Raw genomic sequence first — 25,763 nt, forward strand, 5'->3', positions numbered from 1 at the left:
CATTAATTTTATGATTTAATATTAGAAAATTCATCTTATTAACATGCTAGAATAATATTGTCTCACTGGAATAATGTTTGTGTTGTACTCTCCAACTTTGAGGGACAAAAGATGTTAACTGCTTGCTAGTTGAATCAAATTTCTCCCCTTTTTTCAGTTTCACAACAGCAGATCAACAGGCACGTCAGCTACTTATTCTCTATCAAATGATAGCTAGGGAAAGGAGTGAAATTGCTGCATCAAGCACCACTGCTTCATAAGCTTAAAGGTCTTAGTAAAGCAAAAAAATACTCCAAACCTTCTGACAGTTGCAGTAATTCTTTACCCCTTTGATTTATCAAACCATGCTTGAATAGTAAACACAGGCTCCATAAGAAAGCCACTGAATAGAAAACTGTGCTAAAGTCTAAGTATTTTGGCTGAGCAGAGTATGCAGCGTCTTGACCATCTACGCAAGTTTATTTGGCATAGTGTGTTAATAGTCATGTAGGAGGAGGTGGTAGGTAGTGGCATCCAGGATAAGTTTCCACCTAGAACTATGAAATACATTCCATACATAACATCTGGTGCAATAAAAACACGTTCAGTGGGAAGCATGCCACCACAGACAAGCTGCATTACAACCACGTACGCTGAAGTAGTGTGGAATAAACATGCAAGCACGGGAGAAGCTTTCAAACGGCCAAAAATACAGTCTCTCCATCAGGGGTACATTAACAACACTTTTCTGAATGATATCCAAACATTATGGCACATGCTTTCCAGACTCCTCACTTTCAGTACTGTATATACTACACTAACAGATTTCTTACCTGAGTTCTGCAATTCTGATTTTGGAAATTAAAGGACTGCCCTGATTTGGTAGCAATTTTACCGTATAGCTGAAGCCAAGTAACACAGTCCTGCAACTGCAAACTCATTATTGCTGTAAAAGCACCTCCAAATAAGGCTGACTGTATGTTTTGCATAGTTACATAAAGCTTCAGCGTTATAAAAAGAAAAGTCATCGGTACAGATTATAGAATGAGGAGAAGGGAAAAAAAAAAACAAGTTCCAAAAACAAACAACCAGATAAAGAAAGGCAACTTCTACTACATTTAGTGCTAAGACAGAAGTAGTACAAGAATGTTGATTGCTATGAACTGTGATCAGGCACTCTCCATTTTATGAACTATGTCAGATGAAGTATCCAAGTCAATAACACAGTCAATTTTTCATATAGTTGCAGTTTTCTCAGAAAACACTTTGATCACAGGTTAAATCAGTGTTCCTATTTCTTAACTGGCACATTCTGTCACCTCAACTGTTTCCAGGAGACTAGCTGGCAAGACCCTTAGTACATAATCATTCTGATTGTACACAGCTAGCAGATCACACTGGGACTAGCTACCTGCAAAGGAGTCATGACTGACTAAACATCATTTTAATGGGAAAAAACTGACAGTCAGTTACCTCAGGCAATTCTAACATTTGTCTATGGAAAACAGCCCTTGACAGGACAGGCCATCAGTTCAACATCAGAGGTAACAAATAGGGTCTAAGACACACATCCACTTAATTCGTAAACTCTGCAGCCTTCCATGTTTACAACAAAACAAATCTCAGTCCCTCAGTGCAACAGAGCATAGAAAAAAATCTACTCAAGAAAATTATCAAGTAAGCTCAGCCTCATTACAGAGCTGCAGTCAACAATTATAGTAAGTGTCCTGTTAGCTTCTGTCTGGCAATGCCCCAACCAATTCTGACTCAGATGACTGTGAAAGCAATCGCATATCTCTCTGATCATGTAAAAGTTGAAGGATATTTTACAGAAGTGTAACAAACTGTTTCAGGATTTCTAGGAAACAAAGTAGTACCACTGACAGAGGACACAACTGTTAGTGGTTACAAAGGTAAGAGTACATGAAAATGGAGAAAGGGCACTGAAACTTTTATTCTGAGAGGGAAAAGTAAATGAGAACTCCTCAGTGGCTGAACTGTTGGGTTAGGATTTATCTGCAGAGGGTACATACATCTACACTTCTAAGTCATGCATGTAAGTCAGGTAAGCTGTGAGCACCATACTGGCTTTTCTAAAGAAGCCATACACATCTGCATAAATTTACCGCTAGCCACAAGCAGGTAAAGAAGGTGTTGCCACGGTGCAGCCAGTATATTTGAAGCTCTACCAGGAGTATCTATTGCAGAATTGGGAGAAAACTACCAGTTTGCTTACAGCTTCCTCTAAACAGAGGAAGCTCAAGGTCTGGCAATCCATTAGTGACGCACCATTTATGGGAAACCTCTCATCTTAACAAGCCAGTCTCCGTGGGAAGCTTGAATGTTTTCATTGTGTCTTAAAAGTTGGCATCTGCTGTAATAAATTGGCATTACACCAACAAACTAACATCACACATAGCTATCAGCTGGAGTCAGAATAATACTTCCATTTCCCATCTCCCCCGAACACTTTTTACTCTACTCCTCCACTCATCTACCCCCAAAAAGCTGTTAATGGGTCTGCAAATGAAGTTAAACTAGAAAACGGCCCCCATAAGGAAAGCTGGCCTGCTGGAGACCTCTGACAGTTATGTAAGCGACTTCTGTGACTACAAATGTAAAACCAACCATCTCAATCAAGCTTTTCAAAGTTTATTTTCCCTCAGAATTTGGAACATTATCATAATCACGGGAAGAATCAGTGCACTGCAGCACAACCACACACGAGCTCAGCACACGTTAACACCTACAGGCTCTGTACTTGCTGTCATCATGAACCTGCCACAGTTTATAAAGCACTCTGCTAACAGAGGAATGCAAAGATCAAGAGGCACTACCATCCAGCTTCACTCAGGAGGAAAGCTAATCTTGTAGGCACAGTGGAGAAGTTGAAATATTTCACATACAGCTGACATAAATAGCCCGTGTAAGCAGCATCTGGTGTCATTAACAGGTGGCCACAGAACCAAAGGCTTGCCATTTCCATGCTGAGGTGTGACGCGTTCAGCTATGGGGATCACCATACGGTAACAGCAGAAAAAGGTACAATGCAGATAAAATATCAGAAAACTTGACAGCACGTAGAGCTGAAATTTAAAGGATTAGTTCAAGATTCAGGGTAATTCCTCATTTTTTAAAATCGTCATATTTAGCACAGGTATATTTGGTTTTAAAAAAGTCATTAAAACTCACCTGATTTACAACACAGCAGTGTGAGATTAAGTAACTAAAAACACTTATTTGCCTGGTTTAACTAACACTAAGGTACAGGTATGTAAGCATGTCACTGCACACAGATGTATTTTTATTCTGCTAATATTTTGTTTTCAACTTCAGAGGCACTTCCCTCAAATAGCCTGGGTAATGATCCTGCTTACATTCCGGCTCTGACAGGTAGGGATGTCACCAGCTGTTGGCTAGAACACCCAGCTCTGCTACCAGCAGGTAATCAGCCTTTCAGTTCACATCTTTAAGTTGCCTGTCCATTTGACATAGTGATAGTTTCCCTCCAAAGTTTCAGAGAAATTGATGAGCGAGACAGATACGGCGCCTCTTCAAGTGCTGCATTCTCAGTTCACTATATTTTGGTGATGTAAAACTGCCTGACAATGGTCCTTACAACCAATGCAAGAAGATGGATTCACATTCAATTAAGTTTTATTCAGAAGCATCTACTCAAAAACTCGATTCCCCAAAACACAGAACACTTCAGCCACATATTGTTTTTACCTTGTTTTTGAGGAACTGATTTTTCCAGAATACCCTTTCGTACTGCTTTATCAATTTTCATCAATACATGCAACCCCAAGAAGCAGCCTGCTGCATCGCCGTCCAAAGCCACCCATCGCACCACTGGTTGACTCTTTATGTACATACAGCTCAATTTGATGTACTCCCTTTCCAAAAGGCAAAGGAATATCTACGAATGACCTACACGGCTCTGTGCAAAATCTGTTGTTTCAGTTCTTGGAGTATGAGCATGACCCACAGTCACTTCAGAGCTCCTCAGAGCAGATGTTGAGCCACATGTTCCATCTCATCATTCACCACCATTACTCTTGAAGAGGGTAGCTCCTACAGCCCTGAACACCTCCAGAAGAATCTGACATTTTGTCTAATAATTTGCCAGGACTTCATTGATGTGAACATTAAAGAAGTATAGTAAGAATACGGAAAAATAGGTTGACCTTCATTTCTGCTCTATTTTAGATCAGATACATAAACTGTCCTCTCTGAAAGCCAATACTGCAGCAGCATAGGAGACTAAACTCCAATGGCAATGAAACTCAGCAACTGAGGAAGAAAATATCAAGTTATTCTACAAGAAATCCAAGCAATTTTTCATTTCAACAAGATTATGCTGTAGTAGCTGTACAACTGCTCTTTAAAATGCACTTGACCCATGAGGCACAACTCAAAATTAATATTAGTGCCAGGTAAAGAATCTTTCTACACCAACAGTTAAACACATTTTCTTTTTTTAAAGGTACTTTCAAAAAGTTCTCCTTATTACTGTGAAGTAAAATCAAAGTATCATCTAAAAAGGAACCTCGGATGAAATGTAACAAATGAACCAAAGAAAGATGCAAGATTTTAGCTTTACATTCCTACTAAGTTTGTTCTGCCCATATAACCTTGCCCACAACACCATTAGGTGGCCAAAAGTATGTTATTCTATGATTGCCACTTACCAAGAAAGAGCAAAGCTAGTTGAAAATGAGAAGTGATTGTTCATTGTTGCAGCACATAAAAATAGCTTGTCTAATCTGTATTTTTTTCTGTTTTCTTAAGGATTTAATTGCTTTTAGAAATGCATTGGAAAGATCTCAGCGTAGTAAGCCAAGTTCAACACAAAAAAGCCTTGTACAAGCTCAAGCAATCCAACTATCATTTGATGAAAGACGGATCCAGTTAAGGGGCACCACTCATGGTAATATCAGCATTTGTTTACAGCAGAACAGCATGACTAGACTAAGCTTGCCTTGAATTCTGAGGTTAACTGCTACTTTTGGGTAATTAAGGATATCAGTTTCACTTCTTTTAGCAGTTTCTAATGTTCATCATGAAAAGCAACAAAATACTTCCATTCACAAATTTCCATTGAATGGCATAAAACAGAAGGGTCAACACTTGAATTCTGCTTTCAGTAAAGGAATAAATACTGTTTATAAAACTCAGTTGAAAGAAATTCGAAATAACAACTTAACAGATACCAGCTGAACACCTTTTTACCATCATGGGGCTTCATGGCCCTCTCCTGAAGGTCACCTAAAAGGGACATTAGTGCACTGAATACAAAATTAAGTAGTAGGCTATATTTAGAATGATTAGAAAAGCAAAAAATACAAAAATAATGTGATTTTTACTTGAATGCCAAATCTTATTTAAAAAGGCTTATAGAAGAAATGTCACTCAAGCTATCAACCGATGTACCTTTAGTATACGAACTAGAAGTGAAGGTGAGGTAAGGACAAAGTGGATGCATCCACATACCACCAAAACACAAGCTAGGTGGTAGTTGAGGAAATATCAGCTTTCCAACAGAACAGTTGTAAGCTTTTGCCTCTCTCCTAGAGAGAAAAAAAACTACTTAGAGCGAATGTTTCAAAGAGTTTTCCTACTACGCATGCATTTCAAACGCTTCTATTTTCAATTATGAGCTCACTTAAAATGGTGGATTTAACTCACTGTTGCAAAACAGCAGAGAGGCACATGCTGCTACATGGCTAATACTACTGATCTCTCCCACATTCAAAAGAATGAAACAACAAAAGAGATTTCAGGGTCATCACATAAATGAGAAAGCACCTTTCAGCATATTCTATTTGAGTAAGAAAAGTTACAGCCAATTTTATATGCCTAGTTTCAGTAAAAGGTAAATTAAAACCCCAGGAAAAAATGCATGCAGATTAAGGAAAGCTGTCTGTAGAAGTCTAATGGCATTAAAAACACCAACTTCTGACTGCATGTACCACTACGCAAACACCACACTTTATCTACACTACACGATTCAGTAAGCTCTCCCGTCTTTTGCGTGTTTGCAGGGAACCACCTGCAGAGCCTTCTCAAACACATAGATCATCATATACAAAACCCATTAAAATACTGCTAGTTGAACAACAATTTCATATATTTCCTGAAATTTGTGTGGCTGAAGAGGTACAATTAACTACAATAACTTAATTGCATAAGACCTGAAAGACAAACCTGGACCTGCTGAAAAGCTTTCAGTCTCTTCTTGAATCTAGAAGGTAAAACAAAATCACATCCTCGAGCTAGCAGTGCCAACTCCTTCCTCAGATCAGGATCTTGCCGCAAAGAAATTTCCTTTATCCTCATGCTTTCGGATTTCATATAATGTCTCTGTGTGCCAGTCCAGGCACTTGAGTCCCAGTAAATAGCAGAGCTGTTGTATTATCACACAGTGCCACTTCAAGCAGCAGCTGCGCCTGAGTTCCGTGATATTATGAGAGTCAGCTCAACTTCGCCTGCTCCATACATTAAAGGGAACTTGGCTGGAATCACAAAAACAGATTGGAAAGTCACTTTGGAGGCCTGCCCTTTTGTACACGCATTCCAAAGTCTAAACGGGATAGTATATGGAAAAAGCCAAACCTGTTTGGAGCAGCATCTATAAAAGCAGCTTCCAATTTTAAAAAAGCAAGCCCTGGAGGAATGCGAGGCCAGCCGTGGTCATGTCATAGCTTCCTCCTCCTCCTCCCATCCCCCTCAGCTTCTCATTCTGTCACAAAACACTCACTGTCTAGCTTCAATGAAGTACCTCACCAAAGGCTTACTAAACAGCAGTTTGACTCTTTCTAAGCTCTTCAGCCCTTCAGCAGGAATCCTATTACATTTGAAAAAAAGAGGAAGGCAACAACTAAAAAAAAGCTGCAAACTTGCACGGAGTGGCTCAACTAGCTTCATGAAACAGATTTTTTGCATTTATCTAGGTGTCAGTTATTGTATTATAAGACTCTGATAACCCAAATGACATAGCAGAAAACACTAGCAGCACCAAGGCAAATGTTTTACAGAAAAAGAACATTAGAAATATCAATGATGCAACAAAATCTGAACAAAACTGACAGGACACACTTTTCTTGCTCAAATAGAAATTTTATGAACACCAATATCCACATGTTAGATTGCATGTCTATCAAATTTCAGAAGCACTAAAGTTAGAGTTAGGAACCATTACACTCTCTTTTCAGTTTAATGAATCTCAAATGCATTTTTATGAGGAATAAGGCTATCTTTTAGACCACTGCAATCTCCTTCCCAGAAGCAGAAATGTGATTAGCTTTTGCAGAAATTCAAGTGACACTGTATCCTATCCATCCTCTTCTCTAGTCTGACATTATTAGATGATAACTGGAAGTTTTCACATTATAAAATTAAGTTGTAAATACTCATAGCCCTTAAATTCTCTAAGAATATTGCCAGTTTGATACCTCTAACCGGGCATGCACAAAGCATAGCTACTGAATGGCAAGACAGAGACAGTTACTCTGCTTTCATCCCTCATGCTTCAAATAACTTCCTTGATTAGATAAAGATGTACACATACCAAGAAACACTAGAACAACTATTTCACCACAAAGCTCAAGTTTTCTCTTACTTGACAACTTTATTTTTTTTAGCTCTGCACTGTGTTTATGATCTTTAGCCTAATTCTTCTATTCACAGCCACTGTCATGGAACAATTTAGTAAAACACCACAAGGCGATCATGAGACTTAGAAAAAAGAAACTGAAAAGGTACCAGTGAAACGTGACTTGCCTAAATTAGTATCTGATAAAGTAAAAAAGAACCATTAGAAAGTAAATGCTGTCAAAAAAGTTTGTTTTCTCGGGTTTAATTTAGTGCTCGGCGTTTCCCACCTGTTTCTTTATTGCAACTTGTTATGAAGATATTTATTTCTCTCGGAAGTAGGAGAACAAGAAAGGAATTGACTAGGCAGGAGTCAGACATGTTGTGTTTGGCATGACCAGACTGACAAACGGCACAGAGCAAATCTGGCTGTCACTCACTGCCTTTTAGGAAGATCAGATCAACTAACCTATAACCCTGGCTCACAAGGAAGCCAGAGGAGAGAGCAGTGAGTGCGGCATGCAACAGCAGCATGCCTGGAACCTGAGACAGGGGACTGAGGTGCTAGAGTAGGAGAAGAATCCTACCCTGGCAGCAGATGCCAATTCCAGACTAAGACGTTTGGGGAAGGTCAGGAAGGTTGTATTCCACACAGGCAAAGCAGATTGCATTTCAGGTAAGGGAGAAAAAGGCCTTCCTTTAGAGAACAAAGATACGTAAGGAAAGGTATCTGCTCACCTAAATCAAGAATTTCACCCATTTTCACAAGGTGATGCACTCCAGTTCACTACTTCAGTTGGGGTCTTGTTTGAGGTAGTTGTTTTCCCACAGTATTCTCCTAAGGAAACTGGCAGCCCGTGGTGTGGACAGGTTCACTCTTCTCTGGGTGGAGAACTGGCTGGAGGGCCGTGCCCAGAGGGTAGTGGTTAATGGAGTTAAGTCCAGCTGGCGTCCTGTTACGAGTGGTGTCCCCCAAGGGTCAGTTTTGGGGCCCATCTTGTTTAATATCTTTATTGATGACCTAGACGAGGGAATTGAGTGTACCCTCAGTAAGTTTGCAGATGACACAAAGCTGGGAGGATGTGTCAAACTGCCTGAGGGTAGGGAGGCCCTTCAGAGGGATTTGGATAGGCTGAACAGCTGGGCTAAGCAAAATGGGATGAGGTTCAATAAGACCAAGTGCCGGGTCCTGCACTTTGGCCACAATAACCCCATGCAATGCTATAGGCTTGGGGCAGAATGGCTTGAAGAATGTAGAGAGGAAAAGGACCTGGGGGTGTTGGTTGATGCTCGGCTCAACATGAGCCGGCAGTGTGCCCAGGTGGCCAAGAAGGCCAACAGCATCCTGGCCTGTATTAGAAATAGTGTAGCCAGCAGGAGCAGGGAGGTGATCATCCCCCTGTACTCAGCTCTGGTACGGCCGCACCTCGAGTACTGTGTTCAGTTTTGGGCCCCTCACTACAAGAAGGACATTGAGGCCCTGGAGCGTGTTCAGAGAAGGGCAACAAAACTGGTGAGGGGCCTGGAGCACAAGTCTTATGAGGAGCGGCTGAGGGAGCTGGGATTGTTTAGTCTGGAGAAGAGGAGGCTCAGAGGAGACCTTATTGCACTCTACCACTTCCTGAAGGGGGGTTGTGGTGAGGAGGGGGTAGGCCTCTTCTCCCTGATAAGTAATGACAGGACGAGAGGGAATGGCCACAAGTTGCGCCAGGGAAGATTTAGATTAGACCTCAGGAAGCATTTCTTTTCTGAAAGAGTGGTCAGGCACTGGAATGGCCTGCCTAGGGAGGTGGTTGAGGCACCATCCCTAGCGCTGTTCAAGAAGCGTTTAGATGAGGTGCTAAAGGACTTAATTTAGTAGTTGGGTAGAGATAGTGATAGGAGGATGGTTGGACTAGATGATCTTATAGGTCCTTTCCAACCTTATGAACTTATGAACTTATGAACTTAAGATGACTGACTGCCACACAGAGAGTTAAGCTAAAGAACTGAAGCTCCTACTCACCTGAATCTCCCTGAAGGGACTCACAGTAAGACACTGGTGTTTTCAACCCCGTTTTGAAGAGTTGTGGATTTTACTCCTGCTTTCAAATGGAGCTCTGAGCCTGTCACTACTTACCAGTATATTGCACTCCACATTTTGAATATAATTTCCTTGTTATAATACCACCTCACAGGCAGAAGTAGCTAGTAGCATCAATCCCACCAATACCTTAATGCTGTATTAGCTCCATTGCCACTGGTTTGGTTTCCAAACAAATAGTTGCTTATAGGCCTGCAAGTATAGTTTTCAAAAGCATACAGGCTGCAATATACAGAGAATCTACATACAAGTGAACATTTAGTTGCAGCACAGTGTGAGAAGTACAACAGCAGCTATTAATCACCCCCTTCTCACCATCTAAATAGGAAAGGTTTTTGTACTGCCACACTTAAGGAGGTACGTGCACTTTTAAAGCACTGTGGTTAAATGCCCCTTAAGATCAGTTTTAACCTTTTAACTCAGGAATTACTCACAGGAGGAGAGGAAAGCCAGCTTCCATCTAGATTGGACTAGGAACATTCAGGTATAGTGTTACATTCCCCCTAATCTGAAATCTCTCCAGCAAAAGCTAAGGCAAAACATTTTCCTGGGTGAAGGGCTGGAAGCCAGCCACGAAGCTATTCAAGTATCCTGGCAGCTTATTATAAGCTAGATAAACAGAAGGAAAGATACATGCTCAGAGCTTCCTTCCAAAGCTAAAGATACACACTATGAATGGAAGTGACTCACAGGACAGTGCTTAAGGAGTTTACCACTTTAACAGTGGCCTGAACACACAGAATAGCAGCACGGTATTTATGTGGTTGCAACACAGAAGTATTCAAGTTGGACAAAATTCACTGATGTTTTAGATAACACTGAAGAAATGGAAATATGAAGCATATTTCAAAAAGGCATGAACATTTAGCTACAAAACAGATAGCAAATTTAAAGTCTGAGGAGATTACAGGAAATGATCTCAAATGCTATAAAGAACACCCACATCCAAACATTAAAGAAAGTTTCAAAGAAAATAAGAAACCCAATGTGTAATGTGCTGCATTCAACTGTACATAACCTTGGTTCCAGATTGCAGCCCAATCAAATGGGACTCAAGGTGACAGAAGACCTGCTTGGCCTTTGGATACAGTTTACATAAGGCTGCTTGAACAAGCTCAGTGGCTGCAGCGTGCAGCACACAATCGCAGAGTCACCAAGGTCAGAAAAGGCATACAAGATCATCCAGTCCAACCGTCCAACTATCACCATTAGTTCTCACTAAACCATGTTCTTCAACACTATGTTGAAACATTGCTTGAATACCTCCAGGGTCAGTGACTCCCCCACCTCCCTGGGCAGCCCATTCCAGTGCTTGACCACTCTTCTGGAGAAGTAGTGCTTCCTAACATCCAGTATGAATCTGCCCTGGAGGAACTTAAAGCAGTTCCCTCTCATCCTATCACTAGTTACATGAGAGAAAAGGCTGACTCCCAGCTCACTACAACCTCCCTTCAGGTAATTATAAAGAGCAATAAGGTCTCCCCTGAGCCTGTTCTTCTCCAGACTGAACAATCCCAGCTCCCTCAGCCATTCCTCAAACTCTGCTCCAGGCCCTTCACAGCTTCACTGCCCTTCTCTGAACACGCTCCAGCGCCTCAATGTCTTTCTTGCAGTGCAGGGCCCAAAACTGAGCACAGCACTTGAGGTGCAGCCTCAAGTACAGGGGGACAACTCCCTGTTTGCATGACAGAACCTCTCAGCCTGTAATGTTGCAGAAATTCAAGTGTGTTCTGGGTTAATTGCAGAAAAAGCTGTCATATCTCTACAACAGTCAACATGTACAACTATTAAACCTTGTGCAAAAAAAACCTGACTAGTGAGGGACAGAACAGAGCAGTAAAATAACTAAGGCAAGATAACATCTTTCTGAATACAAAATACAGATGAAATAACATGACAAACATAGTATAAAGAATGTATTTCAGATATCTAAAATGGAAAAATCAGCACTGCTAATACAAGTAAATAGCCCAGGAAAAATGTATCAAAAAAAGGAGTCCGGCAGCTGAAGATGCTGAGCTAAATACACCAACTGTAAGGCAGGAAGGGCAATGAAGAAATTATGTAAACATACCAGAAGACAGACACAGATGGATAAAAGCAACAATTCTCTGCTAGACCAAAAAACCCCACAGAAACCAACAAAAACAACACAACCCACCTCTTCCCCCCAAAAAAAACCAAACCTAAAATGTTTTCTTTTTCTTGCGTTTTTTCAAAAGATTATGAGTAGACTCACCATTATTTAATATTATCAAGAACCATTAATATACCAGATAAATCTATACCTGACCTTCAATACACTGAGAGGTGCTATAACTAGATAAGCTCCATTATTTGGGTACATACCAGATATCTGACTGTTAAATACTTGGTTCCCTGCCAAATTCTACAGTCAGTCTGAACATTCAACAAATCAAACCTAATTCTGGCAGAAATTACTGCACAATAGTACGTGCCAATGACACTGAACTTCAGTATACTTAATTCTAGTTGTGCAAATGAATTGTTTACTGCAGACCTTTAGACCTGCAAAACAACAGTAGGCCTCCTTAAGACCCTGTACTCTCACAAATGACCAAGGAGACAAAGACTAAGTCTACAGTGTCCAAACCATGGAAGAAATCAAGTCATAATGCCCACAGTCAGCTAGCAGCTAACCACCCTGCTTGCTCTGAAGTCACTGATTACTTTCTAAGCATAGCATGCTACAACACTGAACTGCTAAATATTGTCACTGTGTACTTTCGAATCCTACCTTCACAGGGAGAAACTGCTTCTTTGGCTGCAGTAGGAAGTTTATTCATGACAATCTAGGTCCAGATGAGTTTTTTCTTTTTTTCTTGAGGGATACAACACCTCCATCACAGAGCACACAGACAATTAAAAATGCACAAACAAAAAACCCACCAGGGATGACTTGCATGTCTATGCCTTCCTTAAAGGCTGTTTACATTTTCCACTACTCTCGGGGTTGATGGAACAACGTTTAGATGTTCTTTCCACAGCTGTGGGAGAATCCAAAAGTTTTTAGGAGGAAATACAGTGAGCAGCAAGACACGAATTAGATGGAAGATATATGTTGCCAGACGAGGAAGGGTGACCCGATCAGATCCTCTGCACATTACTAGAGGAATGCCATGTATGTACACCACGCCACAGGCCGTTATCAGATTAAAAGCAAGATAAGATACGTGTCACCTTGCTATGATTACATTGCCTGGACTCCAAAGACATGCACAGGACATTTTAGACTGCTAACTGCATCTGGCAGACTAACTTCAGCAAGTGTCAACACTGAATAAAATCAAAACAAAGCCTAAAGGTTAATGGATAATTATATATGCTGTTAGGAATAATTTTCACGTTCTCTGCCACCTCTTACCATATTAGGAAAACAATATCAGTCCATCTTATTTATATATGTATAGATTCAGTGGAAAGAGGTCGTTGGAATGGTACTCTATAGGTAGAACCTATTTATTCTTTATGATCTTCAGATGACCCTATTCTTCAGATCATGAAAAGAAGCACACCCAAACTGATGCTGCTAAGGTGACTTTCAGATGGGTATAATAAAAATCTCTCCTATGGCTCATACAAATTCAAATTACACCTGCTCTAAGAGAATGCTGTTTTGCAAATGAACCATGATGCTAACGGGGCTTATCCACTGAGGAAGCTACAGTTCATACAATTGTAACTTTACCAGTTTATGCCCCTGAACTGAAAAATGTACTGAAATGAAAGGTCAAATTAATTAAGAACACCACTTGGCTTTTCCTTCAGTAGGCAAACTTTTTATAACAGTCTTATTTATGCATTATGCAACTTTTCGAAGTCACGTTTCACTATGGATATCTACTCATTTTGAGTTTGATAACATTTACCAATTGTTACCTTACTTTAGAAGTTGACAGAGTAATCTAATATAATAAAACATTGTCATTTATGATCCTCAATTGTTGAGGAACTTACTAAACATAGCACTGACTCACTACCCCACTTCACATCAACTGAATTTTAAATTGATCCTTTCAAGAGAAATATTAGAATTTCATCCTTTCCAAAACTGAAATGATTTGTGTATGAAGTCACAATCACTGCTTCAATGCAAGCAACGTAAGCTAACACCTCATGTAATTTACCCCCTGAAATCACAAGACAGCCGTTTTGAGTAAGTGACAGCTGCAGGAAACCTTCCTGCATATGTTTTTGCTCCAGATTTCCTTCCCCAGAGAACTTAAGCAAAAACAAAATAAACAAAAAACCAACAAACAAATCAAGAAACTTAACATATGGACATACTTGTTCTACAAGAAATTCATCAAGACAATAAATTATAACTTAACAGTGGAATTTCCAATAAAACTCCTATAAAGACCTATTCTTAACCTAGAACTGTCACGTTGATACAGGAAACGGAAAGGTCTTTAACTTCAAAACTGGCAAGCAGAGCACAGAAGAGTAGAGAAAGGAAGCAGATCAGAGAAGTTGGTCACAGGTAGTACTGTGAACTTCATCTTTTCATATGAAAAGCTGAGGTGCAAATGTAACTCGTGAAGAAAAAGGACTAAAACAACAAGGTAATACACAGCTGTATACCAGCACAAATACATTGTCAGAACTAGCAATTTCCTTCATTCTTTATCAATAATCTTGACGTAAGGTGTAAGCTAGAATGTTTGAAAAATGCTTAAGCTGTTACTCACTAAGTAAGCCACTAGTCAGCATTTCAGTTAATAATTTCTAGTAACACACTGAAGAATAAGACAATGACAACAGTGATTCTTTTGTTTCCAAAGTTGCAGCTGAAGACTTAGAAAGTTATTGGCTTTAAATTCATTCCAGCTGAAGACCCTTCACGATGGGTCTATGTACTTTTTATTGATCATTTTGGTGTCTTTCCCTCATCACCCACACAAGTTTTCCTTGAATAATTGTTGCTTTCTTAAATCTGGAAATGCTGTGAAATGTTCTTTGCACACTTGTTTGTGATCTTATTTGTTGCCTGAAATCAGCCAACGTTTCTCATCAAGATCTGCAATGATCAAATATATAAGGCTAGTTTCATATGAAATTAAACTAAGCAGTAATGTGATAACCCAGCAGCCATAAGAGCCCATTATCACTGCAAGTACCTGTGGTCAAGAAACACACCTGGGCAGCTCTAGATTTTCTAGGGTTTTTTCTTTTTTTAAATAGAACAGTGAACTGTAAGGAGAAGAGACACACCTAACATAAAGTGCCAGTATATACTTCAAAACATCATCCAGTTGCTGGTTAGCCTTATGTGGAACAAACTCAAGTTGCATCCATTGCTGATAGAACACAAACTTATCATAACTACCAATGCTGTTAACTACCAACTATCATTAGCACGCGGTTAACTTGAAGAAAAGAACAAAATTCAACTCAACACAATGGAATTATTTACATATTATGTCACAATTAAAACATTAAATTTAGCACTCACATGTAGACTGCAGAGAACACAGAGTGCTTAACAGGTACTTTTCACCAGTTAATGAAACTGTTTAGGTTGCCTAACTTTCAGTTCTTCAAGACAGCTAAATGGGTGAAGTCTTGAGCACTCACTTGTTGGTCCATCACTAATCATCAGCACTCACTAATTGGTCCATCAGACAAATTAGTTAATGGCATTAACTGTTCTGTGCTGAAGTAATTTCATACATACTTCTGTCCTCAACCTCATTTCTTGCTGACACTAAGTTAAGTGTGGGGCATGGGGGAGGGCTCTCAAACTACTAAAATGAGTTCTTGGCCATGCAGCCTCTTCCATCTTTGAGGCAAAAAGAAAAATAAAAGCAATCTGCTTTATACCAATATCTGATTTCCTCCCTGACTGCCCACCTGTTAATACAAGCTACTATTTTAATGATTGTTGTAAAGCTCTAATTGTGTTTATATGCTTAGAAAGATTGGACATAGTAAGCATCTGTATGTAATGATCTCACGTAGCAATGAATTCTTTGCTTGTTTGCTTTTAAGCAATAGCTATTCACATGGGAAAGAGTACCTTTTAGTCATCAATTTCATCAAAATATTTCAGTTTGTCCTGTGTCAAGCCTCACAGGAATTTTAAGTTTAAATAAGACCACGTATAACTCCAAATTTATTTTTTTCCATCACTAAAAATACCAAAAACTCCAAGACTGCATGCAGTATATAAAAAAACTTCTGAATTTCCAGTAGGAAACGTGTAAACAGAGTAAATGCTACTGTTGCCCAGGATCCAACTTACTGTAATAAAAAAATTACAAAAAAAAACCAACCCAACAACTACAACAGTGAATAACTTCCAGTTTGTCGTTTCCACGTAAAATGAACCATTATTTCTCCAATCAAGATAATGATTCTTCTGTTCCAAGATATTCAGTACAGTACAGCTTAAGAGTAATACCACAACATACAACTGGTACTGCTTCTGTTGACCAGTTATTTTGCCATAGCTGAAACTAGTAACAATTTTCTAGGAATATCTATAGCTGTACTCTTCCAGACTTTCACATCAACTTCTGGCTGTCCTCCCTTTGTTGGCACCACAGAAAGACTTTTATTGGGAACATAAGTGCTGACATCCATCATAGTACCTTGTTATCATCCCCAAAGTACATCAGCTTGATAATAGGTTATTTACAGTCTGCTTTTAAATCACAGGCTTGAGTTAGAAGCCAAATCCACCACCTTGCCACTGTACTGATGGGAGATAGCACTGCTAATGCTAGACTTCCTTAATGTAGAGAGTGTACGTGTTAGACCAATCTAATATGTAGTGCAGTCTTAACACAGTGTTTCCCAGACTTCGTACTTAATACTGCTTCTAATATTAACATATACCAGGTAGTAATTCTGATGCAGACGAGGTACAAGACTAGACACTTGAAATGTCAAGACTGACATCAGAGTTCAGTACTGACCAGAGAGAAAAGCTGTGTGGACTCAAACACAATTATTCCTCTTGTTTTTCTGGTATTTTAAAAATAGAGTTTCACTCCTTGGTTCCCCCCAAAACGTACAGCACACACCTGCAGAACATGGAGACAGCCCACCACAGATCTAAAGGATTGGGATTTAAGACTCAAGTCATCCAGAGAGCTCATTTGTTCCAATAGGCAACTCCTAGCACTTGTCTTTAAACAGTTTCATTTTAGCTTCCCTTTAAGCTAAAAAGGATTCTAGCATAGCAGAACCACTACATTTGAATCAACTAATTGGAAACAAATTTGGTAGGAACAGAAGAGATGAAAAAAAGCTATACACTACAGTATATCAAAGTAGTAAAAAAAACCCCTCACACACTGCAAAAATACAGGATAAGGAGCTTTAATAATTGTCACGGGATAACAAGCAGAACAGTATGTGCATCAAGAAAAGGCTACTTAAAAATCTGTCTAAGAAGTACCTTCATGTCAAAGGTTGACCCTGCACAGAAACAGAAAATAACTTTGAACTTCTTCAGATCATATGACATCTCTCCACACACACACGCACACCCCTTTCAAAATGCCCATAGGAAATTCTGTGAATTGTTTCCCCAGATGCCTCGCACACCAGCTGGTTTGGATTAAACATCTTGCCTGCGGCATCTTAAAGGCCTTGAGGCCTGGCGTTTTTGACAATGTGATGAACAGTGTACAATTGTGTATCCTCCATGTTTAAGATAATCTCGAGTGCCAGAAACGCTGTTAAACCCATGTACAGTAGAGACAGACGTTGAGGAATTGTTGCTACAGTTTTCTTTCAAGTTTAGAAGTTACAGCTCCGGAATCTCCTCTATACAACATCACACTCAAAATATTCAAGACCATTGGTGGAGCTTCTCTGTGCCTCCAATACATTGAGGATGTGCAAATCACAAGCATAACTGGAGAACACTGAGTGTTATCAAGCCTTTCATGTGACCAGAACTTTGCAATTACTACCCTTGCACAACAGATGCAGCCAGACACTGAACTCACTGTGACACCAGGGGAGCAAAAAGGAAAAAAATGAACAAACAAAAAAAACAACCCCTAAAGAATGTTTCATTTTGTGCACCAAAACACACTAAGATGGATTTTCACTGCTGAGTTCTGTCTGGATTTCACAATGCATCTGTAGATTAAGCCTGCAGTCTATTACTCTTCCAGAACCTGGCTTCAAGTACTCTGTCAAGTTGAACAAATTAATCCTTGTTACAAGTACCTCAATTTTTGTCCAACTTTACCATACAGACATTTCTCTCATTACACGAGAAACTTAGGACTTGCTAACCAGTGGAGAGCTTCACCTTGCTTGAAAGTCAGAAAATTCTTCTCTGAAGAAACACTAATATTCCAGCAAAAGTGTGTGGCAACTTTCCGAACAACAATGAAATTCAAACTTTATATACAAGCTAACTTCTGAAAGAGATAAAATCTCCTTTAATACTGTAGTTGACAACTATTGTACTTACAATACTGTTTAGCAGTTACCATCAAAACAGTAGCTTGGATTTTCATTTGCTCATATGCAACTTGACTATACATTAAAGCCTAATTAGTTTCAAGACTGGTCTTCCAAGAATGCTTCCCATTCTGCAATACTTGCTTTTATAAGTACAGAAATCTGTAGTATCAAAACAGTGTATCCTAAATATTCATAATTATTGCCTCGTTATAGCCTGAGAACATCAGTTCTCCTGTTACCAGCTTTCTTGTTTTATGTCCTTCAGAAGAATTTCAACTGGAACATCTCCATAGATGTTCCAGTTGATGGGATGAGATGTTCCATCTCCATATGAAACAGGTGTACAGCAACATTACACATAATCAAATGTAGCGATTCAGCTCAATGACACTGAAAAGGTATGTAAAATGAAAGGTAATTACTTTTAGGTATTATCTAAAGGTAGTAACTCTCCAGCTCTTCATGATGGGATGTAAAAACCATTTTCTAATAACACCCTCAGGCAGAGAGATTTAAGCACATGGATGTTTAGCATTTTCTAGGACTTAAAATATCTCAATTACAAGAGCTGAAGGACAAACTTTCTCTTTTGAAAAAGAGATCTGAAACACTGTCTTCCATTCACACAAACAGGACAAAGACTTCAAATTCATTTAATCTCAGATGAAGTAGGTAAAGCTGTTGTGGCTAAGCTTGCAAACCATAATTAAATGCACAAAGCCAGATGCACCACTTTTGACACTGCAGTAGGTAATTTATAAACATATAAGAAGGAAGAGGGGTATATTTTGCTTTCTATGAGAAAATCCACAGTCGTGGCAGAATACACAATTATTCAACTCCTGGCAGTATCCTCAGAGCCAGTGCTTGCTCCAAATACAATTTACAAGCCTTTAAGATTAGGAACATTTTGTATGAAACTTCAATTAAGCTGAATAATAAAGCCTCAAATAACTTCCTTATTGCTTGGAAAATTCCTTCTGTCCAGCTCCTGGGAAAGAAACAACCGACCCAGATAGGCACTAATAAAATGATTTCACTAAAGTAAACCACACTGCATCTACATGAATCTCTTCTAGTTCTTATTTATGATGGCTATGGAAAGCAATCAACGAACATGCACAAAGAGCAGTTACAGGAGGCAGTTACAAGTGATCAAGTCTATCAATTAACAGGGGCTTCTACCTCCCTCTGGTCACTTTTGTCTGATACGAAGAAGAAACTGAATATCTGCTAGCTCTTTTCATTTTTACTAAAACAGGAAATATGATGGCATGAACAAATAAAAATTATTTAAATAAACTATCATGCTTTTCTGTAGGGCTAAATTATGCATAAAATACACGTCCCTGCTTGGTAAGTGTCTAAAGCTTGCCTGCATTGTCCTAAGTGTGAAATCTTGAATCTGAGAAGGGTGGGCATTTAATTAAAATGAATAATACAAAAATACTACCTCGGTTTAAATGGTTTAGAGCAAAACAGTAGTCACTTGTTACTCCAGTGTATAAAAACACAAGGATATACACACAGAATGAACACCAAGAACAAGAACTAACTGATAGTCATTCTCAGCTCTAACCATACTACTCTTACTCCAGACGGCTTCCCTAGACACAAGGTTTGGCCACTGGATTGAGTTATGCACCGAAGTATGGAGAACAGTTGAGAGCAATGAACACTTACAAATAAACAGTATACAGATTTATACTACTAGAGCAGAAAAAGTGTGTCTCTGTTAACAAATCAGTTATAAGGCAGATTATATATGCAACATTTAATTTCATCAGTTTTCAGATCAGTTTCTATCCAGTTTTGTTTTTACAATGTATTAAAAGGGCTAGAAAATAGACTGCACTTAAGTACATCAGGTTAGGGGGCAGGGATGTCACTCATGCAGAGAAGGCACTGTCTATTATAAATCAAGACCATCTTTGAAAGGAAGCAATGAATGTACCATGCAGTACCAAAACAATTACTCTGTTAATATGCAGACTCAGTAGAGATGAGTTGGAGTCTTGTACTAACAACAGTGCCTGGTATCATCAGGCAAAGGAATAGCTGCAGTCAAGAGAGTATTTAATAAAAATAACACAGCAAACAAACACAAGGACTTGCATTTATCCACAATTACATCTATACTGGAAGAGCTTATAAGTCTAAGTCTGGTAACTGAAGCGCTAACATCTGTCTTAGGCTACTTCTTGCAAAAAATATGATAAACAAAAGATGTTTTTTTAAACTAAAAAGCCTTTGTACCATGTCTGATAAAATGCTAAATTTTAAAATAAAATATTAGACATACTTCATGCATGATACCACTTAGACATTACTGCTAACATTGAGATTTCATGTTTTGCACTACTGCTTTGCTCCACTCCCAACCCCTTTTGCTGGGGAAACTCATTACTTGCATAACTCACAGACCCACAAGCACAAATTCACTTCCATTTCAACAAATAGGTGTAATTAGTACATTGTAAACTTACTAGTCTGGTTCCTGAAGATCTACGTGTTCCTTTAATGTTAGACACATTCCTCAAGCTGGTTGAAGTTGCCAATGTAAGAGTAGTAGAAAGCTGAGGAGGACTGAAAGACATCAAAGGCAGCCTGATATCTCCTAATATGCTTTGCTTTGAGTTGGAATTTTTAGTTGGGAACCTCTCATTTTCACTGTTTCCTGCATCCCCATTGCTAATTTCAGTTTTCTCCTCATTCTTGATCCTTCTCAAGCAGTCCTTCAACATCAGCTGAGTTGTAGGCTGACTCAGCCAGCACAAAAAGAGTTCATCCACCTTCATTTTCAGTACAGGTTGTAAAACTTTCCCAGGTGGCATTTTCTACAAGTTTCCCTTCTTGGAAGAAATTCAAAATAAAAGCTTGACAGCTATCTGTTTATTCCACTTGACTTTCAGTGTCTCACAGAACCCAAAGTTCCTGTTAAGAAAAGCAAAAACTCCTAATTAATGATGTAGCTTTAACAAAACACCAATATTTACCTCCACAGGATACGGCAGGTGTGGGGAGAGACACAACAGCACGTGAATACAATGGCACAGAATCATTTTGGAAGCATAAGTCAAGCCCAGCATCACTAGGTTATCTCTAGACCTATCTGTGTCTCTGACAGGGGGACAGTAGGCCCACACACCCAAAAAAGGGATAAGGAGGAACTGGAGCATCATCTTTTTAATTCTCAGCATACTACATGTTATGATGTGGAATACCCATAAAAAAAATTAAAAGTTGCAAAATCATGACGCCTAGCAAATAGTTTAAGGCATGCTGCACAAGTGATGGAGACTGAAGAGAAAAACTTCAGTCTGACTTCCTCAAATACAGCTGTCTACAGGGACATATTTTAAAGTACACATTCATTGTAGCAAATAGCCTTCAATAAATAGTTATCACAAAGTGCAGCTGTAAGAGACAATAAGCAAACTGCTTACGCAAAGCCATGGTGGTGGCACAGCTATGATTTAATAAGCAAACTTTGCGGTCAAGAGCTGAGACCGAAGGCTCAACTTTCACCCTGAAAGCTGTGCTCGATGCAAAACCTCACACCGTGACCTACCAACGTTGCCACATGGGTTCTGCCCAAGCAAACTCGCAGAGACACCTCCTCAGGGCCTGGTACTACGTGCCCACTTCATAGTCTGCAAATGGAAATATTTCAATATTAACTTCTACACTTCTTTAACCCAATGTGAAGCAACACAGAACCACGGAATCATTGAGGCTGGAAAAGAGCTCTGAGGTCCCGTAGCACAGCAACCAGCCCACGCCAACTGAGCACGTCCCTCAGTGCCACATCCACGCGGTTCTCGAGCACCTCCAGGGACAGTGACCGCACCCCCTCCCCGGACAGCCCGGGAAAAAAAGCACAACCGACACTCACGACCCCCACACACCGCAGCCCGCCGCTACCTTCAAATCCGCGCCGCCTTCCGGCCCTCCCTGCTACCACCGTCCTCTGACCTCCGAAATCTCGCGAGAACTCCTTTACCCCGGCGGAGACGCGGCGAGTGGTTGCTGTGGTAACGCGCAGGGGGCGGAGCCTCTTCCCCGCCCGCCCGCGTCATGGCACCTCCCCGCCGCCGTCTCCCGAGCTGAGGGTGTGGGGGATTTGCGGTCGGTTGTTGGTGCTGGTTTAGCGAGGGGAGCTCACAGTCCCGGAATTCAGCTGTGCTTGTGGTTTCTAGCTGCTAAACCCGTGGAGAGGAGAATACAGAATACTCTGCCTGCTGTGCTTCTGTGCAGCTGCTGTTGTTGCCATTACTGCGTCAGTCACAGAGCTGTAGGGGTTGGAAGGGACCTCCAGAGATAATCTAGTCCAACCCCCTACCAAAGCAGCTCCCTAGCCCAGGTTGCACAGGTAGGCGTCCAGGCGGGTCTTGGACATCTGTAGAGAAGGAGACTCCACCACCTCTCTGTGCAGCTGTGCCACTGCTCCGTCACTGCACTGTGAAGAAGTTCCCACGCACATTTGTGCAAAACTTCCTATGCATCAGTTTATGGCTGTTTCCCGTCGTCCTGTTGCCAAATGGGATGGCAAGAGGGGAGGAGGCAGCAGTAGCAGGTGAAAAGAGCAAATCCCTTCCTTCAGCCAACAAAGAGTCGCTTGGTGGACTTTTGTGTTAGGTACCAAGCATGGAGACGTTGCCCATCTTTGTGGCACAGCAGTGAGGCTCCAGGTGTGCTTGTCAATGGGAAGTTAATGATGTGTGCCATTGCCCAAGGTCACTTTTTCCTCTTTTATTTTTTAATGTTAGTTCCCCCTTCCGCAACACCGTACTTTCCTTGTCTCGCATCTGTGCTCTTCCTTTGGTGTGAGAGGTGCTCTGAGCATTTCTGACAGATTGATGCCACGACTCCATGAAATGCTGATGTTGTGGAGCTGAGCTGAGACTGTGCCAGAGACAACACCGTTTATGTGTCTCAGTGGTTTGAAGGCAAGATTAAAATAGAATAATGAAGGAATGGGCATGTTTCCTGGGGAACTCGAAGAGGGGACACAGAGATAAGAAAGGATTAAGGGAAAGCAAAAGATTAGATGCCATGTGAGAGTTCTGGTACACATCAATACAGTTACATTTTGTTAATGCTCAAAATATTCTTTGTTTCCTGCCAGTTGCTGAAATTTAGAAATTTGGACAAAATGGCATTATTCTGAACTGGTTCATTTAATATTCCAATGCATTCAATATAGAGGAAGCAGACATCAAAGTATGACTAAATCTGTAAATATTATGGGAGTAGCTTTAAAGCAGAAGAAAGAAAATGAGAACTCTGTTATGGATTGCGAGTGCAATTTCTGGCCCAGAACTGAAGGGCTGAATTAAGAAGACTGATAGCAGAGCCACGGACATGGAACAAAGAGGACTTTTAAAACATTTTGAATGCCTTTGAAGCATTCCTTAGCGATGGTGTAGCCATCTGGTGATTGACATATTGAAGACAGGTGGCAAGAAGGGGATCAGAGAGTGAGTTGACAGAGTTGTAGAGTTGGATATCATCTGCATAGAGATGCTGCCCTTTGTTGAAACTGGCAATGAGATCTCCCAGAGGAGAAGGAGAAATAAGACAAAAGAAATGAAAAAAAAAAAATCTGAGCAATACACACAGTCACAGTATTCTCTTGTGCATGCTATTGTATATTCAAAGCACTTTAATTCTGACTTTATTAGAATTTGTCATGATTAACATTGGTATGAGAAAGGAATCAATTCCACATGTCTTCTGTTAAACAGAAAGTGCTTTGGGCGCCATCACCAAGTCATAAAAATACTTGCAATTGACAGGGATATTTTGAGCATGCCTCTGGATGGATCAGGTCTCTTCAACAGTATGTCTACCATTAGAGACGTATGTTTGTGGAGATGCATGAGACCAAACTTGGTCAAAAGTGGAAAATGCCTAAAATGAACCACTTTATTTAGATCTTCCACCAAAACTGGAACTTGGAACTCCCTTTTGACTACTATTTCCATGTTTTTGTTACAATGATAAGTGCAGAAGCTGTGCCTTTTCTCTGTTGGTTTCAGTGTATGGAAATCAGACATCTACTTAACTGTGTTATAGTTTGTGTGAAACATGTCTGTTTCAAGGGTGGGTTTATTTGAAAGTCTAATTGAATAATTACTGTCTGCAAAAGTACTGAGTGCACAATATCTGACTGATATGTGAAAGTTAAAGCGATGGGGTCACACTTTGTGTCGTTAAATCCACAGACTACTCTTTAGGTAAGGCAGGAATCTGTTTAACAGGTGAAGAGACAGTGGTGTGTTAGGGTAGCTTGTAACTTTAATAACGAGACTACTTGGCCCAAACTGTGCTGTGCCATGGAAGTTGCACACCCAAAACTTAGATATTCATATAGCATAGCACCTTACTCCATGTAGGCTTTGGAGGTAGTAATTCTGGTGCAGCACTGAAGAGCCACGTTAGCTTCCAATTATTGTTGGCTTTGTCGCATCCAGGGCATTTCTGACCTTGTTTTACCAGGCTTGATGTTGAAAGTAATACAGTACTGCTGATGTATGTTAATAGCTAAATATCAAAGTCCTTCTTTGTCCTGGTTTGTCACAAGGCAGTAGTGGTCATAGGGAATATTCCAGATCTCTGCCGACATTCTGTGTTCAAGAAAGGCTGGGCTTTTTTCATAGTGTCCTTGGATATATACAGCATAGAAATCTGGAAAAGAAAGAGCTGTCTCTACTCCCTTTGTACGTGGTGGGAGTGAAGGGGCAGTTCTGAGGTCTAATTAACTTTATCCTGAGGTAGATAGCTGATCCGGGGCAGATGAATCATGGCTTAAGAGTGCTCGTTTCTCTCCAGAAATTCTGGATTAAGAATCTGGATTGTTGTCTGAGGTGTACACAACCACATTTTTGAAGCTTGAAATTATGTAGGGTCAATGTATTTGCAGTAACAAGTTTACCTGATTACACAGGGCTGTGCTTACGTTATCTCAAATATAGAGTTGTCATCATTCCACAGGACATGTAAGGATGAGGTGAAATACATGCTCTAGATCAAAATGTGTTTCACCTGGCAGAATCTATCTGAGTTCTTGTTCTAGAGCTTTTCACACACATATTACATGTGGAAGAGGGCTACAGTACTTCCTTAGGATACTGCTTGAAGAATAATGTTGAATTTTGACCAGACTTCCCACAGAACTTTTGCTGACACATTTCACAGTTTTCAAATTTGAGCATCTTGAAGTTGGGTTGTAACCTATATATAAGAACAAAAATAACTGTGTCCTGATTCTCTAATGCGTTAAGTTAGTTGGAAGCAAGCATGCTGAATATTTCTGACAAGGCAGTCAGGTTTTTTTATTTAAGTTTCTGTATTTTAAAATTTTGTCCAAAAGTGTTCATTGAAGGTGTGCTGCCAAGGTGATGTTCCCTGTAAACTTGCTTGTGGTATGCAGTCAGAGAGACTTCAAGGAAGTGTAAATGTTGTGTTCCACTTACTGCAAGATGAGGTCTAGCATTCTGTCACTCACACAAAAATTGCTAGTCCTGCTACTATTTTGGGGGAGAATGGAGAGGACACTGGATGCTTTATGAAACCTTACTTAAACTGAAGGGAAAGGCTAAGAGAATGTTAATAACTGGGAATCCCTTAAACTACCCACCCATACCGGCTAACC

General features: G+C 40.1%; 1 protein-coding gene across 2 annotated transcripts in view; it reads right to left on the reverse strand.

Moving 5' to 3' along the window:
* The window catches only part of PPP2R3B (protein phosphatase 2 regulatory subunit B''beta), a 45,442-nt gene extending 23,351 nt beyond the window's left edge, over positions 1 to 22,091 (reverse strand). The window contains exons 1-3 of one of the 2 annotated variants that reach the window (XM_065741239.1): positions 22,031 to 22,091; positions 21,678 to 21,759; positions 20,593 to 21,040 (exon numbers count right to left, since the gene is read on the reverse strand). In XM_065741239.1, the coding sequence (XP_065597311.1) occupies positions 20,593 to 20,940 (348 nt within the window). In that variant the 5' untranslated portion in view covers positions 20,941 to 21,040; positions 21,678 to 21,759; positions 22,031 to 22,091. Of the gene's footprint in view, positions 1 to 6,186; positions 6,536 to 20,592; positions 21,041 to 21,677; positions 21,760 to 22,030 lie in introns of those variants that run through there. The other variant, XM_065741240.1, reaches the window with a different exon arrangement.
* Positions 22,092 to 25,763: the final 3,672 nt, after the last annotated feature.

This window comes from Cyrtonyx montezumae, unplaced genomic scaffold, assembly GCF_038088225.1.
Source record: "Cyrtonyx montezumae isolate F1298 unplaced genomic scaffold, pur_monq_1.0 scaffold_3, whole genome shotgun sequence".
Lineage (NCBI taxonomy): Eukaryota > Metazoa > Chordata > Aves > Galliformes > Odontophoridae > Cyrtonyx > Cyrtonyx montezumae.